Source organism: Heteronotia binoei, chromosome 21, assembly GCF_032191835.1.
Source record: "Heteronotia binoei isolate CCM8104 ecotype False Entrance Well chromosome 21, APGP_CSIRO_Hbin_v1, whole genome shotgun sequence".
Classification (NCBI taxonomy): domain Eukaryota; kingdom Metazoa; phylum Chordata; class Lepidosauria; order Squamata; family Gekkonidae; genus Heteronotia; species Heteronotia binoei.
In genome coordinates this window covers 166377216-166394769 of record NC_083243.1, presented here as the reverse complement: position 1 = coordinate 166394769, position 17554 = coordinate 166377216, and the positions used below count along the sequence as shown (strand labels likewise).

The 17554-nt window shown below is 45.2% G+C and overlaps 1 protein-coding gene across 1 annotated transcript in view; it reads right to left on the bottom strand.

Annotated features, from left to right (window-relative positions):
* Positions 1–2685: 2685 nt before the first annotated feature.
* LOC132590220 (acyl-CoA (8-3)-desaturase-like) overlaps positions 2686–17554 on the bottom strand; it is a 56391-nt gene continuing 41522 nt past the window's right edge. The window contains exons 10-12 of the mRNA XM_060263185.1: positions 17433–17512; positions 17161–17286; positions 2686–3383 (exon numbers count right to left, since the gene is read on the bottom strand). Of these exons, the coding sequence (XP_060119168.1) occupies positions 3332–3383; positions 17161–17286; positions 17433–17512 (258 nt within the window). The 3' untranslated portion in view covers positions 2686–3331. The remainder of the gene's footprint in view (positions 3384–17160; positions 17287–17432; positions 17513–17554) is intronic.

The window sequence follows — 17554 nt, the reverse complement described above, 5'->3', positions numbered from 1 at the left end:
GCTGCAACCCACTAACTCCCTCAGGCTACTCTGTCTCATGGTGGTGGTGTTTGTCACCGTGTAGTCTGCATCCATCCCCTGCGCATAGAAAACCACTTTGTAGCAAGGTGGCAAGACTGTCCCTCCTAGAACCTGACAGCCTGGACAGTGAGGTACTCTAATAGCCACCAGCGGGTGGTGAGGGGGAGGCAGCCAAGCTGCTGTCTGCTCCAGAGGTCCACAGTGAAGTGGACAATTGAGCCGTGAGCTTTGAAAAGCTCAGCCTTGATCATCGCTACTGTGGAGTGGTGCATGGAAGGCAAGACTTGCTAGTTTATGGTCCTCTGTGAGGGGACAGAGTGCCAGGGAGCCAGGTGCTGCAGCAGCCAGCAAAATGTTACATCTTTCATGAGGGAGACAGGTTGACCATGCACAGCAATCATCTCACCAGTGAGGCATGGTGCTGTTGGCTTCTCTGGGAATATGACCTATTGGAGGGTAGCCTGCCTTGATATTCCACCCACACTCTGAGTATAGGGAGCCTTTCTTAAAGGGGCCTCCTGCTTCCCCTCCACTTGTCCCTGCTAAGAGGAAGTGGGCCTTTTCCTTCTCCTAGTACCTTGCACTCCTTCCTCTGGCAGCAATGAAATGGGGTGTACCCTTTACGGAAGCCTGTGGAGAACGGAGGAAGACAGGTGTTGGGTGTTTGTGCCCCTCTGGCGCATCTGGCACACAGGGGTCACTGGGGAGGGTATGGAAATGTTTCTACATGATGGCCTGGAAATGTGGCCCCACAACTGGAAGTCACAGATGCTTTCTGGTGCTGGGCTGGGGCACATACTTAATGCAGCAGGAATGGCAGGGAATGAGGATGTGGAAGGGGAGGATGCTTTCCCCCACTCTTTGAACCACTGCTGCCACAGTCATCTCTAAAAACTTTTAGCAGCTGCTGGCATCTGGACAGTGCTGCTAAAAACTCTTTTTCCTCTTGGGAGAGTTTCATGGACAGACCAGGAGGCACCAAGATCCCTGGAGATGCCTTATTGGGATGGGGCTCCAGGATGGTGGCAGGCTGCCCAAGGACAGGGACCTTTGGTACACAGAGGAGTGGGTTTCTTCCCTCCATGATGAGCACCCCTTCCTCCCACTTTCACCCTCATGGTGTTAACCATCAGGAGAGGTGTATATAAATGTAGGCCATTGTCTGAGGAACCCACTAGCCAAGGCTTTTTCTGTAGAAAAAGCCCAGCAGGAACTCATTTACATATTAGGGCACACACTCCTGATGTTTTACACAGGGCTTTTTATAAAGAAAAAGCCCAGCAGGAACACTGGAGATTTCCATATTAAGCCACCAGAGCCAGATTAACAATTAGGCCAATAGGCACTGGCCTATGGGCCCCCATGCCAGCTCTCCCTCCTGTTTTCCCCCTGCTTGTAGCCCTCCCAGCCTGCATGCACAGCCAGCAACTGAGCTGCTCTTTGCCCAACTTGCCTGGTGAGGCTGCTGCTGGCGTTGTTGCCAAGTTTGCCTCTCTCTGCCTCTCCCCTGCAGCTTAGTAAAAGGGGTTTTTGAGAAGGTGCCTGCAGGTTGCAGTGGGGGCCATGGAGGGTGGGGCAGGTGCTCAATATTTGCAAGGGGGGCCTCCAAATTTTTGAATTCCTAGGGGCCTCCACAGGGTTTAATCCGGCACTGTAAGCTACACCCCCTGACACCAAGCCAGCTGGAACTGCATTCCTGTGTGTTCTTGCTAAAAAAAAAAAAGCCCTGCCTTGCTAAGTCCCCATGTTCGGCTGGAGCAGAGAGACTGGGTTACTCAGAGCCCTGAGAGCACCCCTGACACCCAAGCTCTGGGAGGGTACATAAATGTGGGCCGTCATCTGAGGAACCTACCAACTGCGCCTCTGTGCTCAGCAGGAGCAGAAAGACTAGGTGGTTGATTCTACCTGTCTACAAATCCCAGCAGCAGAGAGCATATCACAATCAGGACGGAGGTATAAAATCTTGGTCCTTAGCCAAGGATCCCAGTCACTAAGCCCCAGTGCTTGGCTGAGCAGAGACTTGGTGACTCCACCCACATCCAATCCCCAGCACAAGACAGCAGATCACAAGCAGAAAGCAATGAATCTGCTCTTCTAACAAGCCCTGAGCCTTGCTCTTTTACTGTCACCAACAGAGGAAAGGGTGGGAGTTGAGCTAGCTGAATATATAGCATTCTGAGCCCATAGAATAGAATGGGAATTCTGTGATTGGCAGCCTGCAGTGCCCATTAAGCTTTGGAGGGCTACTATTGGTGTTTCCAAGTCTGGAGAATTCTGCCCCCCCTCCCCCAATCTGGTGGGCTGTGGAGGGAACACCTGTAGTGGTTGAACAGTATCAATTAAGCCCTTAGTTGTTGGAGCAACACATGAAAGAAGTATGCACCAAGAAAAAAAATTATACTTCCATGTCTGAGTTTCACGGGAAAATGTTTTAAAATAATTGCTAATGTTCATGTGGCACATTGCTGGTTTAGGATTCAAATCTGTGGTTCCCCCCCTCCCTCCAAGGTATAGTGCTTGGGGGGCCACTATTTTCAATAGAGAACATACTGAAGAATGAATGTGTTACTCATGCAATGCTGTCATCACTTAGATGTCCAGCAAAGCTGAGTGTCGCTTTAGACAACCTGAACTCCAGTTCATGAAAATGTACGCTGCAATTCATTTTTGAGTCTTTAAAATGCTACTGGATTCTTGTCTTATTTTCCAATCCGGACTGTCATATTCATAAAGTCTTGTATCACATTTTTTTTCCACATGACTGCAAATAAAATCTGCTGACATTACTCATTTTTTTTAAAAAAGGATTTTTTTCCAGTAAACTAAAAGTCTGATATTTTGTTATTGTATAAACTTGTATCATATTGCAACAAAATTATAAATAATTTAGATAGGTTCTAAGAGAGTTGAACAGCGGAGGTAATAATGCTATGTTTACAGCCCAGCCCCACGCATGTTTCTCAGAAATACACCTCACTAAGTGCAATGGGGCTTACTTATAAGTAACAGTGCACAGGATAGGAAATGTCCCCCCCCCACCCTCCAGTAGCAGATGAAACCTGGGTCTGAGGCTTCTGTACTAGTAGCAAGAGTACTAGTAGCAAGGGGGGGGGGCGTGTTATCCCATTGCCACACTAATATTCTATCTAAGCCTCACCCCTCAGGAGAACATAAGGTATTGTTTTGTAATCCCGACATTCACAACTAAATATCCTCAGTGCTCTTATTCCACAGAATAGGTTGGGTCCATCTTCAGGGCCTTCAAGTTTTATCTGATGTATCTTCATAACTGTCATCAGGCGCCCTCTTCTTAGGCATGATTAAATGCCTCAAGCCAGATCTCTCCTGAATCCTTCAAAGAACTATCAAGGACAAAAAAAAAAAAAGCCAAATTAATTGCTACAAGGTAGGATGAAACAAAGACTGTACACTTGATTACCTTTGATTCAAGCAAAGAAGAAACCCACGAAAAAAGAAAAGCAGTATCCATCCTGTCAGCTACCTTTAAATGCTGCTACAGCTTTAGAGTTGCCAAGTCCAATTCAAGAAATATCTGGGGACTTTAGGGGTGGAGCCAGGAGACATTGGGGTGGAGCCAGGAACAAAGTGTGTGACAAGCAGCATTGAACTCCAAGGGAGTTCTGGCCATCACATTTAAAGGGGCAGCACATCTTTTCAAATGCCTTTCTTCCATAGGAAATAATGGATAGGGACACCATATTTTGGGGCTCATAGAATTGGACCCCCTGGTCCAATTGTTTTGAAACTTGGGGGGTATTTTGGGGAGAGGCACTAGATGCTATACTAAAAATTTGGTGCCTCTACCTCAAAAAATAGCCCCCCCAGAGCCCCCAATACCCTCAGATCAATTCCCCATTATTCCCTATGGGAATCGTTCTCCATAGGGAATAATAGAGTGCCCAGAAGACATTTCCCTCCCCCAAAGCTTTCTAAAGCGGGGGGAGGGCCTCTAAACCAGGGAATCCCCTGCCCCCTCCCTCTCTCTCACACACAAATACTTACTGGGTCTTGTTCCTGCAGAACTTTACTTGCTGTGAAAACGAAAGCAAAAGAAAGGGAGGGGCCGTTCTCTGAGGAAACTGTTACTGATCCTTTCCCATGAAGCCCTTCCTGTTTCCTGCTCCACCTTAAAGGCACACATTTTAAAAACTGCAGGTTTCTAAACCTGCAGGAGCACTAAAACTACAGGATGACTGTGGGGGCGGGGCTTCCCCTGCTGGCCAGCTGGCTGGGGGCAGAGAGAAGCCTGTCAACATGGGGGATCCCCCGCTGGGTCCTGGGGATTGGGAAGCCTATACAACTTTGAGGTATTTCACGTATTTAACAGTAAAATACCAGAAGGGTTTAATTCTGCTTAGGAGTGCAGTATAAATTTTAATAGCAATCTATATTTTACTGTTTCTATTTTTACTAAGCAAGCTGTTGCAAGATCTTTTCTATTGTGAAACTTCTTTGGTATTATTTTGGTATAACCTCTTCACTTGTAGACACCAAGTTAAAAAAATCTCAGCATTTCCAGGCTGATTTGTCTCTGCTTTAATCTGTATTGTATTATTGTTTTCTCTCTCTGGTTCTTTGGTGTTGCCAAGGTCTTTAACTGGGCTTAGACTAGGGTAACTCTCTTTAGGATTGAATTGTTAACCTAGTTCGGTTGTAGGCTGAGGGTAAGACTGCCAGTTGCCTGGAGAAAAAAATGTCCTATCTATTTGATAGATGTTTAATGGGATTTACCTGGTGATTTTTTTTTTTTTTCCGTTTTACAGTACTAAAACTCAGCAGAGCTTTTACTTTGGCAAAAATGAATGCCCTTCCCTCTATGGTTTTGGAGGGTAGGTATAATAAAGTACCATACGCAAATAGAACATGTAGGTTAAAGCAGCAGACAAGTGCACCTTTAAGACCAACTAAGTTTTATTCAGAATGTAAGCTTTCGTAGGGTCTTAAGCAGATTTCATCAAAGCAGCAATTCTTAATATAAATGGGCAGTGAGTTGGTATGTGGACTCATGGGAATGTTTTTTATCAGATTAAAAGAATCACAACTAGGCATCTGTGTTTGTTAGTGTTAGAAACAACACTGGAGGTGATAAAAAGCAGACTGCTGTAGGTGTGAAGTGCCATAAATCTAGGTAACATTCTGGCTCTGTTAGTTTAAACAGAGGGCATGGTTTCTCAGGAGGTTATAAACATTCATTAGTTTGCCATTAGAAAAAAGGAAGACATTAAAATACAGTGGAGGTGTTCATATGACAGAACATGTAGGTGTTCATATGACAGAGTAGAAACCATTGAGCAGGCCGCAGATTCAGCAGGAGCTCACAGGAGCACAGCTCCTGAACCTTTCTGACAGTTCCCCCCTTCCTCCCCACTTACCTTGTCCATTGAATAGTAGGTGCAGCTGCATAACAATCTCTGGATTAGGACAGCGGGCACCCTTTCTCCACTTCTTGTGTGATTTTGGGCAGTGGATGGCTTGCTGGCCTTTTGACTGAGGGTGGGCAGCCCAGGAGAGCCTCAGGCAAGCAAGGCCTGCTTGGGCTGGCTGGATCTCTGGCCAGCTCAAGCAGGCCTTGCTCACCTGTGGCTCTCCTTTCTTGCATTGGGTTGCTTTTGGCTGCGGGGGTGTATGTGGCATATGCTACTGAGTTATGCTAATAAGCTCCACCACCTATTTTTCTACAAAATGACCCCTGCCATTGAGCATATGATTATAGCGTGCCCTATAAACAAGAAGTTGAGGGCTAGTCTGATCACCCCTTCGTTTGAAAATATGGGGTTGCTTGATGCAAGAGCCCAGGAGACGTAGCTACCATTGGACAGAAATGATCTTGTCACCCTTTTGGTGGCAAAATTTATAGGAGCAATAGCTAAATACCAGGGAAATAACATTAAATAAGGCCTTTTCTTTTTAAATTTTTATTTTAATTTCTGCTTAAGGTGATAGCTGTATGAGCAGTACTAGCTAGCTAGCTATTTAATGAGATTTAACAGGTGATATTTATTATTTCCAGGTCCCCACGAAGGCTGAGTGACGTCAGCTAGGTGGCGCATGTGCTTGAAGGCATTTAGAGCCAGACTCTGAGCATCTGCAAGTGAACACCTTGCTGACCCATGAACAGCTTCAGCTTCAGGCTTCTTTCTCTTATGTGGGCCACATCTTCTTTGAAAATTCTATCCAATTTTCATGAGATCATAATTCTTCACCAGTGCAAGATGATGCAATCACTCAGGAGCGTGCTGAGGGTCTTCTTAAGTACACATAATATGACTTTATGAACAATTAGAGGAAGGACTAGAGTCCTTTATAGTAGTTTGCTTAGACATTTTGTTGTAAGTAAAACTTGATCTGGAGCTCCTCCAGATTCTAGTACCCTGGGACTATACTAAGATACGAACTGGGCTTCTGAATACCACAGGTAATGAAGAGGTCCCCAATTACCTGGGAAGCAGAGTCTGTGCATCGCCTTCCATATAGGGCTACCAGGCGTCTTGTATTGGCAATACATATGCTGACAACTCTCTTCCCTCACCACCACATAATGGGATGGTGGGGGAGATAGCTGTTGCTGGCAATGCAGAAACATCACTCCTAGCATGGCCTGGGATGACAACATTGTGGGAGGTGATGCTCTAACAATCACTGAAAAATGCAAAGTTAAACATTTCTGTGGAAATGTTACAGCATCCAGGGTTTCTGCTGCCCTAGGCCCCCAGCCACCCTCATGCCTGTGGTGGCAAAGGCAGCAGCAAACAGTGTGGCACCAAGCACCTCTGAGTACCTGCACCGCCACGCTGCACCCACTCAGCCTTCCTGGGTCTGTGCTTTTGCTTAGAAGCACAGACGCAGGAAGGCTGAGCAGGGTCAGCGTGCACACTTCCTCGCTGACCCGCCAACCTTGCCCAGCCTTCCTGGGGGGCTGGAAAGGCTGAGCAGGGTTGGTGAGGCATGCACTCAGAGGCAGTCAGAGTCTGGTTTCAAGTGCCTCCAAGCACACGTGCTGACCCACATATTCCACTCAGCCATCCTGGGAAGGCTGAGCGGGGTCAGCAAGGCATGCACTCAAGAGTCTGAGCAGGAAGACTGAGCATGGGTCAGCAAGGTGTGCACTTGCAGATGCTCAGAGCCTGGCTCTAAATGCCTTCAAGCCCAGGCGCCACCTCACTGACCCCACTCAGCCTTCGTGGGGACCCGGGAAGGCTGAGCGGGGTCAGCACGGTGTGTGCTTGCACTTGAAGGCTGCCTCTGACTGCCTTGGAGTGCATCCACTGCCCCCGATACCCCTTCCCTGCCACCTGCCTGTTGCAAGGGCAAGCACAGTGGGGAAGGGGCACTGGGAGCGGCAGGAAGGGGGCACTGGCTGCCCCTGTGGCCAGGTAGCACCCTAGGTGGCAGCATACCTGATCTACTGGGACACACTGGCCATGACAACACCACATCTACATGGTGATGTCATTTCCAAGTCATGCTGGAAGTGACATTGCTGCATTGTCAATAACATAATGATATTGCCACCCCCGGCCATGCCAGTAAATCTCTAGCTGGTTGCCAGATTCACGATCAGTAGTGGCTTAGGAACTTGCAGGGATGGGCAGAGAGCTTAACTCAGGCTCTAAACCCTTTCCAGAGGAAATCCTGCCCATATCCTCAAGCTCTTCTGTTTTTTATAAGAACAGATGAAAAGCAGGAACCTTTACATCATGACTACTCTTCCATATACAAGAAGAGGAGTTAGAAAGTTAGCTTAAGCACTAAGATTCTCATCTCACTGCCACTGACTGTTTTAAAAGGATGCATTCTTACATTGCAATGTATTTATTTACTATATTGATATCCCACCCTTCCGTGAACTACTGACACAAGAGATGAACAAAATATGAAAAATCGTTAATCAAGGTTCATAAGAAACACAGTTGTTTGAGGGCATAGGAATGTGGTCTGAGAAATGCTCACCAATCACATATGCCATGTAAGTGTGAAGCTACTCACACTTAGGGTTGCCAATCCCCAGGTGGGGGCAGGGGATCCCCCAGTTTGCAGGCCCTCCCCCTGCTTCAGGGTCGTCAGAAAGTGGGGGGAGGGGAGGGAAATGTCTGCTGGGAACTCTTTTATTCCCTAGGGAGATTTATTCCCATAGAAAATCATGGAGAATTGATCTGTGGGTATCCGGGGCTCGGGGGGGGGGGGGCTGTTTTTTGAGATAGAGGCACCAAATTTTCAGTACAGCATCTGATGCCTCTCCCCAAAATACCTAAGAACATAAGAACATAAGAGAAGCCATGTTGGATCAGGCCAACAGCCCATCCAACACTCTGTGTCGCAAAGTGGCAAAAAAAATTATATATACACACACACTGTGGCTAATAGCCACTGATGGACCTGTGCTCCATATTTTTATCTAAACCCCTCTTGAAGGTGGCTATACTTGTGGCCGCCACCACCTCCCGTGGCAGTGAATTCCACATGTTAATCACCCTTTGGGTGAAGAAGTACTTCCTTTTATCCGTTTTAATCTGTCTGCTCAGCAATTTCATCGAATGCCCACGAGTTCTTGTATTGTGAGAAAGGGAGAAAAGTACTTCTTTCTCTACTTTCTCCATCCCATGCATTATCTTGTAAACCTCTATCATGTCACCCCGCAGTTGACGTTTCTCCAAGCTAAAGAGTCCCAAGCATTTCAACCTTTCTTCATAGGGAAAGTGCTCCAGCCCTTTAATCATTCTAGTTGCCCTTCTCTGGACTTTCTCCAATGCTATAATATCCTTTTTGAGGTGCGGCAACCAGAACTGCACACAGTACTGCAAATGAGACCGCACCATCGATTTATACAGGGGCATTATGATACTGGCTGATTTGTTTTCAATTCCCTTCCTAATAATTCCCAGCATGGCGTTGGCCTTTTTTATTGCAAACGCACACTGTCTTGACATTTTCAGTGAGTTATCTACCACGACCCCAAGATCTCTCTCTTGGTCAGCCCTCCCTCTCATGATCTGCCTATGTTCACAGAATCAGCATTGCTGTCAGCTGGCCATCTCGTCTCTGTTTGAAAACCTCCATAGGAGAGCCCACCACCTCCTGAGGAAGCCTGTTTGGGAAGAAGCCATAAATAATTGGTACAGCACATGCACATTTGCATGCACAAAGCCACAGGTTCAATCTCTAGCATCTCTCATTGAAAGGATCTCCACTAGTCATGCTGGGAAGAACCCCTGCTTGAGACTCTGGCTAGATTTGACTTGACACGCAACACAACGTCACCAGTGAATGCAATCCTAAACCCACTGACTTCAGTAGAAGGGTATAACTTTGCTTTGGCTTGCATTGCTTGCTTCTGAAGCTCAAAGAATGCCATGTACCCTCAAGAAGAGTGAGGGGTAACTAGAGATGGGCATACTGTGGCGTGACATTAGGGGAGCTCTCTTGTGTTCAGGCAGAAGGCTTTCTCCTTCTCTAGGATCCTGCCAAGTTATTCACCATAACTGCACTTACTTTGGCCACCCCTCCCCCAATCAAGTAAACAGCCTCTCAAATTTCATGTGCATCACTTGGCAGGGGGGGTCTCTGCTGGATTGGCTTTTCTTTTTCACAGATCCTGGCCAGCACAGTGTTTTGCATAATCCCTCCCCCACAGCATCTTTGGAAGAAAAACCCCCACTAACTTGGGGTGAAGTAACCTTGGCCAGTTTCTTCTACACTTTGCAGTGAACAAGGAGGAATCAAGACCACCCCCCCACCCCAACCCTTGCCTGATTCTCTTTTTCCCATTACCAGCTATGGCAGAAGCACCACATTTTGTTTCTCTGCAAACAAGTCCTCGTGTCCTCTCTCTCCCTAAGACTCATTCCTTCCAAATGATCCCCAACGCTACTTCCGGTTGTTCTCCACCCCTCCTACTGATCCACCCACTGCCACTTTACTTAGTACCGAACTACGAGAAACACGCAGGTAAATAAAGACGTAGTACAGGATCCAACTTGCCCCAGCAAGCAACTGAGACGCCAGTCTCATTTTAGCTGATGTCCAGGGAGGTCAGGACAGCCTGAGGCTGCTCGCATACAAACTGGTGGTTGAAGTCTCGCTAGTTTTCTCAACTTTCAAGTTTCAAAAAGATTCAAGTTTCAAAACCTCCCAAGTTTCAAAAAGATTGGATCAGGGGGTCCAATTCTATGAGCCTCAAAAGAAGGTGCCCCTATCCTTCATTATTTCCTATGGAAGGAAGGCATTGAAAAGGTGTGCCGTCCCTTTAAATGTGATGGCCAGAGCTCCTTTTGGAGTTCCATTATGCTTGTCACAGCCTTGATCTTGGCTCCACCCCCAAAGTCTCCTGGCTCCACCCCCAAAGTCCCCAGATATTTCTTAAATTGGACATGGCAACATTAGCTCAGTGGAGGGAACTGTCCTCTCATACAACCTTCCTCAGCATGAATGTAACAAGGCTGCCAAAGACCGGAAGGCCCTTCTGCAAATTGCAGACAGGGTTCACATGCAGCTCCTGGGGCGGAGTCTGGTAAGGGGGCAGGATCCCCCATAGGAATCAAGAAAGACCCCTAACGTCTCGGGGGGGGGGGGGAGAGAATCCAAGAGAGCTTTTTCTGCCTGTTTGTTTTCAGGAAAGAGAAACCTGGGAATTCTGGCCAGATGCTCCCTTCATTGACCCACTGTTCAGCCCCTTTCCCCCTCCCCAGCTGTGGCTTAGTCTTGCTTGTACTATTCAGGCCCAGCAAGCTATCTTGGAAGGGACTCTTCCTCAGTTCTTTCAGTGCCCCTTCCTCCCTGGCTAACAAGCTCAGCCCGTGTTCTCCCCCAGGGCTAGGATTCTAGGCTCACTCACACAGAACTACACAGGGGTGGCCAAACTGTGGTTGTGGAATGCATTTAAAATTAAAGTTGCTTTCTTCCCACCTCCACTTTTGTCCCCTCTCTCCAACATCCGATGTTCATGTCTTGCAGCTCACAACCATCTGGCGTTTATTCTATGTGGCTCTTAGGTTAAGCAAGTTTGGCTACCCCTGGACCTGTGGAATACCTTGGACCTAAGCCTGTTGTGATGGAAGCATCAGAGTAAAAAAACCCTATCAAGTGTGTGTGTGCGCTTATCAGAAGAATCTGTCTCCCTCCCTCCTTCCAAGAAGAGTGTGTGCACAGAAAAGCTTAACTAATTTTTGACCTTGTACTTCTCATTTCCCTGATACTATATCAATATACAAACAGATTATCAAAGTAACAAAGGCCCCTGTCTCAATTATATTAGAGTCTACTGTATTAAATAAATGAGAAAACCCCAATCTCTCTAACCCTTATAAAATTATTTCTGTGCCCCCTATGTAAATATGTAAAATATCTAAGTTAGATAATTCACTACTTAGAATCATTGTTATGGAAATTATTAGAATTAAAATTAAAATCAACACTTTTAATATTGCTACCCTTATGGGGAAAGTAAATGAATAGATGTCCCCAGGGCTTTTTTTCTGCAGGAGCCCACAGGAGTGGCGCTCCTCCTGGGCTGGCCAGTCTCAGCTGGCCTGACCTGCTATGTGGCAGCCACAAGCTCCCAGCCCAGGTGGCATGGCCTAATATGCAAATGAGCTCCTACTGAGCTTTTTCTGCAAAAAACAAAAAAAAAGCACTGGATGTCCCCATTGGTCAACCTTAAAACAAATTGAGAACAAATTAAAACAAAAAGAAGTAAAACAACAACATACAATAGGACAGGTAGAATGAATGAGAAAAGCAACAGTCATGGCTATAACGGTCACACTAATGTCACAAATTGCATTAAATGATACCCCTGCTTGCTCAGGCATTCTAAGTTACTCAAAGGTTTCTCCTTGCTATTAAGTTCTCCCCCCTCCCCCTCCTTGGCTCACCTTATCTTCCTTTAATTGGCAATTGAGATAAAGGATTGAAGTAAATGGGGGAGGGGGGGAATAAAACCCAATTGAGAGTAAGATGATAATCAAAAGGACTCCCCCCCAAAAAAAAAATCTTTTAAGCCCCCTAAAAGTCTTAAAGTTATTTTTTGCTCCAATCACAACCAAATGGATGGAGAGAGACCTCAACATCTCCAGTGCAGAAGGAAAGTGAGAAAGAAAAATCAAAATAAAAAACTCTGAGAAAGACCAAGGAAATGCTCCTTGGAAGGGCAAGTGTAAAATTACAAGAAATGAAGGAGTCCACTCAGCCTATTGTTCACCCAACCGCACCCAAAAAGGGGGTGGGGGGGGGAAGGGAAGATGGATTTGTAATGAAGAGAAAAGGTGAAGAAAAAGAGATCAAGCAGCTAAGCTCAATAAATCAGGCAAGGGTGGTCAACAAGGAAATAAATTTTGCAGCTGAAACAAGAGTCAAAATTGAAGAGGAAAGCAGCAACTAAAGAAGAAACTGAGCTGAGCTCTGGCATGAATGCATACAAATAGATGAGGAAACGAATGAACAAATATTTAAACTTTAAAATAAAATGTAAAATAAGTGCAAAACAAAAGAAAATATAAGACAAAAATATATTCAGAAACAAAGAGATTGCTCCAGAGGTAGAGCTCAGCTCTGCAATGGTCCTGTTGCTTCTCTCCTATTGCTGCTGTTGCTTAAGCAATAAATAGATAAAAATAATTATATGAGAATAATTAATGAGTAAGGTTTAAAAAGTAGATTTATAGAGTTCATAAAAATGGTATGCATAAAGTGAGTAGAAGCTAATAGATTTAATATAAAGTAAAAAAACAAACAAACTAGCATCTTTGTGAGATCACAGTTAACAAAGGGGGGAGAGACTGTTATCACTGATAAACTAACCTAGTCAAAGATAGGAAGCATCAACAAGATAGGAAAATAGGAAGGTGTTATAAGACTTCAATAAAAGGCAACAAGAAGGGGAAAGGGTACAAGTATAAAGATATGAAAAGTAGAAAAGTAGAAAACAAAACAAAAAGCAAAGCACAGCCTCAGGTGGTTGGTATCTCCCACCTGGAGTCCACTTATCGTTTTCAAAACCACAGGAAAGCTTATACCTTGAATAAAACTTTGTTGATCTGAAAGGACTCTGACTCTCTCTCCTTCTTGGGGGGAGCCCTCAGTCAATGGAGGGAAGGGAGGTTTGGTTTTGTATCTCTCCCACCCGCTGTGATTGGGGGAGATGGGTAGAAGCAAGCTGTAACTGAAGCAGCTCCAGGGAAAGAAGCAGCCAGGAGAGGATTTTATTGCCCTACACTCAGCCCAAAAGCCATGTGCTTGAGGGTAAAAACTATTGTGCTAGCGCAGGCTAGCGCAGTTTAATGGGAAATACTGGTCTTGCTACATACTGAAAGCCATTAATAAACAGAAAGGACCATGGTGTGAAGGTTATAACTGTTACAACAAAAATCACCATGTAAGCAGGGGTGTCAACTCATTTGTTAGGAGGGCCAGATCTGATATAAATGAGACCTTGTCAGGCCAGGCCATGTGTGTCATAAAATGTATCTCTCCCACATGATTGAGGGAACTGGGCAAAGGAAGCTCTGGCTCTTTCCTTTCCTCCGAAGGGGATGAGAAGGGGGCAGAGCCTCAGCCAATAGAAGGAAAAGAGGCTTGGCTCAGTAGCTCTGCTGTGCGATTAAGAGAACCTGGCAATGCAAGCTCTCCCTTCCCCTCTCCAAGGGAAGAGCCTCAGCCAATTGAGAAAATAGAGGCTTTGCTTTGAAACTCCTGTGTGATTGAGCAAAGCAAGTTGTGACACAGAAGGAAGCAAGAGAGAGGGAGAACAAAGTACTTGCTTGCGGGCCTGATAGGAACCCTCTGAGGGCTTGATCCAGCCCCTGGGCTGCACGTTTCACATCCCTGATATATAGTATTAAATGCTTAGTATATCAATACTTAATGATGTCTATATAATAAATTCTGTGTCCAACACTGTTGTGCTCTTTTCTATTTTTATAGTATTAAACAAAATGAATACAAAGCTCATTTGCCATAAATCCTTACAAGTGAAATATTCAATGTTTTAAGCAATATACAAACAATAGCCAATACAAAATACTAACTCAAAGAGTATAAATGTCCGTGATTCTTTTAAGTAAATTCAAACTTTCCTTGGAGCTATAAGTGAAGCCAAACAAGACAATGTGGGGAGGGGTTGATCCAGCTTCTGGTTTCCCAAGCCTTCCTCATCATACCATTTGTGAAGAATCATACCATCTGTGAAGCTTCCAGTAGGCTGAGGCCATGTTTATAATTCTTTATGGTGATTTCCTCTGGCTAAATAATTGTTAAAAAACAGCTGTGAAGTGACTACAAGTTCCAACTTGTATTGACTGAATTTTGAAAACGTGACAAATTTTTCTGTTTGAAGTTACAAGACCTGAGAAAGGCTTGGGAAATGGGAAGCTGGATTGACCAGTAGAATTCCGTAAACTTCGGTTGGCTTCATTTTGGACTGGTCCTTTGGATTAAAGTAACTGTGTTAAATTTAGGCACGTGAAGCCTTAAACTTCTGACTGAAACTGGTTCCCTTGCCATATGTGCTGCATCCCAGTATTGTCATCAGAGGGCTTCCTTGAAAGAATCTTCCACTGACTAGTGAACTTATGTTATTGGGCTATTATGAGGACTCTCTGTTTTATTTAGTCTATGGACTACTTTAGTTTTATAAGACATGTGGTTTGATTATGTAAACAGACATGTTAAATATTTTGTCTTAGTAATCACAGCCATCTTTTCTAAATGCTCAAGAACTGACTGATGATTTGTTCTAAAACTTTTCCAGGTATAGATGGTAAGCTGACATGTCGGTGGTTAGCCAGGTCCTCCTTTCCCCACTTCTTGAAGATGGGGACACTGGCCCACCTCCAATCTTCAGGCACCTGTCCTGTTCACCGAGAATGCTCAAAAATAATGACCAGAGGCTCAGAAATTATTCCGCAAGTTCCTGGATGTAGTTCATCTGGCCCCAAGGACTTCATTTCATTTACAGAAACTAGGTGTTTATGCACTATTCCTATACTGATCCTAGACTGCAACTCCCTTCCCTCATTGTATGTTCTGTTTTTGCCATGTTGAACACCATTTCCCTCACAAGAGAAGCCTAAGGAAAAGTAGGAATCGAGCAGTTCTGCTGTCTCTTCATCACCTGTTATAATTTTACTTTCCTGTCCTCACAATGGGCCTATGTTCTTGCTCTTTTTCTTACTTTGTACATAAGAAAGGAACACTTTTTTTGGTTGTTTTTAGCATCTCTCACTATCCTAAGCTCATACTGAGCTTTAGCTTTCCTAACTCTTTCTCTGCAAGCATTGGTTATTTGTTTATATTCATCCTTGGTTATAAGACCCTCCTCCCATTTCCAAAATGAGTCTTTTTTATTTCTCAAGTCTTTAGAGAGCTGTTTATGGAGCCACCTTGGCTTCTTTAGGCTCTTCCCATTTTCCGTTCTCATGGAATCATTTGTGATTGTGCCTTCAATATTTTGCTTTTAAGAAACTCCCACCCCTCTTGAACTCCTTCTTCTTAAGTTATTTCTGACCATGGGATTTTACCCAGAATAACTCTGCCAAAATTTGCTTTCCTGAGGTTCAACCTACCGTATTTGCCGGCGTATAAGACGACTGGGCGTATAAGACGACCCCCCCAACATTTCCACTCAAAATATAGAGTTTGTTATATACTCGCCGTGTAAGACTACCCCCTCTTCCGCACACCTTCCACACACCAAATAAAAGGTAAAAGAACATCCGGCCCGCCCCTGCATCTCCCTGTGACCGGCACTAGTGCATGTGCGAGCTCTGTGTAGACAAGGGGCGGGCCGGAGGGCCGCTGCTTCCCGCCGAGCACGGTCACGCCAAAAAGGCTGGCACCCCTGTGTCGCTGCTGATGCTCGCCGCAGCCACGCTGATGACCCACCGTGGCCGTGCTGGATACCGCGCGATACTGGACGGTATGTAGAATGAGGTGGGCGGGCATCGGGAGGCCACTATGGGCACTGGGCAAGCATCGGAAGGCCACTATGGGCAGCTATGTCTATCCCAACTGAAGTGCACCCGGCGTATAAGACGACCCCCCCACTTGGAGGCCTGTTTTTCAGGGCAAAAAAGTAGTCTTATACGCCAGCAAATACGGTATATATCAGACTATGTACAGCTTTTCTCTTCCCCAAGACTGTAAATTCCAAAATCACATGGTCACTACTACCGAGAGTGCTCACTACTTCCTCCTCATCAACCAGTTCTTCCCTGTTGGTGAGAATAGAGTTCAAGATAGCAGATCCCCTTGTTTCCTTCTCCACTTTTTTGGAAATTGAAGTTGTCAGCAAGCAGGGCCGGCTCGCCCACTAGGCAAACTAGGTGGTTGCCTAGGGCGCCGGGAGGCAGGGGGCGGCAAATTGGGCTCTCCCTCCCCTCCGGTGCCGCAGGAAAGCACCTAGTTTGCCTCCTTCCCCCCCCCCCCACTGCTGCCGCAGCTGTTGCTGGCCCCCTCCGGCACGCCATTTTTTTTGTAGAAAAAGTCCAGCAGGAACTCATTTGTACATTAGGCCACACCCCATGACATCAACATTGTTCTACACAGGGTTTTTTTTGTAGAAAAAGCCCAGCAGGAACTCATGTGCCTATTAGGCCACACACCCTGATGCCAAGTCAGCTGGAACTGTGTTCCTGGGTGTTCCTGCAAAAAAAAAAAGCGCCCTGCCTCCTTTACATATAATGCTACGCTTTTGCCCTTCCTTATTTGTTTGTCTCTTTTAAATAAATTGTACCTCTCAATCCTATTCCAATTGTGAGTGTCATCCCACCAAGTTTCAGTAATGTCTACTAGGTCATAGTCCTCCCCTTCCTGTATTAGGACTTCCACTGCCTCCTGCTTGTTTTCCATATTCTGAGCATTATAACAATCTGTTTTTAAGAAAACATTGGCTGCACATTTCTTCTTGTAACTCCATGACCAGAAGGGGTGGAATATGAATATATATATATATATATATATATATACACACACACACACACACACATATATATATATATATATATATATATATATATATATATATATATATATATATATATACACACACACACACACACACACACACACACACATATATATATATATACACACACCTACTTTGATTTTTTTTCACATCATACTTACTATACAATATCTGCAAAGCCAGAAAGCAGGGGCTTTGACTGATATTCAATATTGTGTTTGGCACACAAAGACTTAACCAAAGGGGCCACCTTCCAGAAGTTGTGTCGAGGCATTGTAGGGAAAAGGCTAGAGGGAGAAAAAAGGGGATATGTTAGACTGCTTTTTTCACCTTGGGTGCATTGCTCACCTGGAGCCTGTGTACCTTAACAAGACAATTGATCAATATTGCTTTTGAGAATCTTGTTTTCCCATTTCCCTATATCTGTACTTACTGATGCTCAATTTGAAAATTCAGATGTCCTGTTACCCAGTCATTGAAGAACGATTGGTTCACATTACACGTTGCCAGGAGCTGGTAGGGAGAAAAAGAAACAGAGAGGGAGAGAGAAATTGG